At 55.0% G+C, this 2,000-nt stretch overlaps 1 protein-coding gene across 1 annotated transcript; it reads right to left on the minus strand.

Annotated features, from left to right (window-relative positions):
- Positions 1–76: 76 nt before the first annotated feature.
- GNI_017600 (putative glycosyltransferase) lies at positions 77–1,243 on the minus strand (the record flags this gene model as incomplete). Its single annotated transcript, XM_011130739.1, has 1 exon — positions 77–1,243. The coding sequence occupies one exon, from the start codon at positions 1,241–1,243 to the stop codon at positions 77–79; it is 1,167 nt and encodes a 388-aa protein (XP_011129041.1).
- Between the last annotated feature and the right edge of the window lie 757 nt (positions 1,244–2,000).

The following is a 2,000-nucleotide window of genomic DNA, read 5'->3' on the forward strand; positions in this document are numbered from 1 at the left end:
TTCACAAAAAAAGACTTTCCTTTCCTCCATCCGGGCTCAGTCCGGATGTTGCGACCGTATGGAGACCTCCATTATTTTATTGAGCGCCGTTAAATACGGTCTCGATGATGGTTTTGATGTCTCTGCGGAAGACGGCGAAGCTAAAGGCCTGTGCAGCGGTGCGGCAGCGTTCGGTCATGGTACCTGTGGGAGCGCGGTCGAGAGTTGCCACGGCCTGGGTCATTTCGGCCTCCGAGGCGACGAGCCAGCCAGTCAGGCCGTGCTGCACGGTTTCGCGCGGGCCGCCGGAGTTGACCGCGATAACAGGCTTCCCGAAGGCCATCGCCTCCAAGGGTCCTATCCCGAAGTGTTCGTCACTGGGCGTGTAAACCAATCCGCAGCTGTGTCGCAATAACTGTCGTCTCTCCGCGTCTGTGCAATTCACCACAAATTGTATCACACCTGAACTGCCAGTTTCAGTCTCTATCGAGGTCCCAATGGAGGTTCGACCTCCTGTCCTCGCTTCAGTCTCGGTCTCGGTCGTGTCGGTCTCCGTCTTGGCTTCAGTCTCGTTGGCGAGAGACTGGAGTCTGCGGAGGTACGCCCACTCGGCAGGCGTTTGGGCGCCGCCGCAGCAGACGAGTCGGAGTCGGATGCCGGTCTGTCGGCGAGCGTGGAGTACGGCGCGGATCGCACGTTCATGGCGCTTTTTTTCTTCGAAGCGGTTCAGCGAGAGCAAGTAGGGACATCGCTTTCCGTCCCCACTGTCGGTCCCGGGTCCGCGGCTGAGTTCGGCCTCAACGTCATCCGGCACACACGGGTACAACACACGTGCGGGTACGTCTTTGCCATATACCGTATGGAACTTGGACAATGTAAAACGCGAGTTACATGCACACAAGTCTGCATGCCTCATGCCCCGACGGTTCAACCCATCCAGACACCACCGGTACGCACGCCGCAAGTTATACCCGGCTTTTCCGTGCCCCTCTAGTACCGACTTTGCTTCCGGCGACTCGGAGTAATACCCCGTAGACGAGTCCGTTATCGACGCCTTATTCACGGCCCACCCACCGCTCCCCAACAGCGCGTCCGGAAAATGACAGTAGAAGACGACCCGGCAACCAAGCCAACGCAACATGCCGTTGACAGCTGGAGACTGATCCGATACCACAACATCATACTTCCTTCTCCCATACAACCTAAAGGAGCATAGCATCACAACACCATATCTGACGCCAATCTTACGCCAGCATGAACCCATTGGTATATACGGTGTGATGTGTGGACACACGCTAACAGACGGGACGGAACAGTCATGGCAAATACAGTTGGTGGCATACATTTAGAGTGGTGGCTCACAATAGGGTCAGCAGGACGAATACCGCTAGATAGAGTGATATCAATAAGTTGACCAGGCCAGGAGCAACACGTGGAAGAGAGGTCGGCCATCTAGAAGCCAGGAGCCGGATACTCTTATGGAATTTATAAGTAGCAGCAACTGTCGTGGTAGCCACCGTCACGTTGTGTTCAGTGGCTAAGGCGTTTGCCACACACACCATCAGCCGCTCAGCCCCCCCGAGGATGCTGAAGCTGTTGTGGAGCACCAAGACATTCATTTTTTAATGAAGCAACTAGTCAACACCAAACACATTACTGAACAAGGAAGTCAGGTGTATAGGGCCATTTGCCAGATACAACAAAACTTAGAGAACACCTCGTTCCTCTCTCCAGCAGAATGCAAACAACTCTGCACCGCCCTGCTAGTCTTACTCGTTACCGGGATTTCCAAAAGGCACACGCATGCGGATCTAAAGGACCGATCGAGCCTGACAAGTCTAGGACTCACGGAAAGCATTATGCTTGTCGGCTCTAACAAATTGGATATAAGACTGAATTGTAGGTCTCCCTGTGGCCAGTTCCCTCCCTGTGGCCAGTTCCCTCCCTGTGGCCAGTTCCCTCCCTGTGGCCAATTCCCTCCCTGTGGCCAGTTCCCTCCCTCGTGGCCAGTTCCCTCCCCT

The sequence above is a fragment of the Gregarina niphandrodes genome (assembly GCF_000223845.1).
Source record: "Gregarina niphandrodes unplaced genomic scaffold scaffold00002, whole genome shotgun sequence".
In the NCBI taxonomy this organism is placed as follows: Eukaryota; Apicomplexa; class Conoidasida; order Eugregarinorida; family Gregarinidae; genus Gregarina; species Gregarina niphandrodes.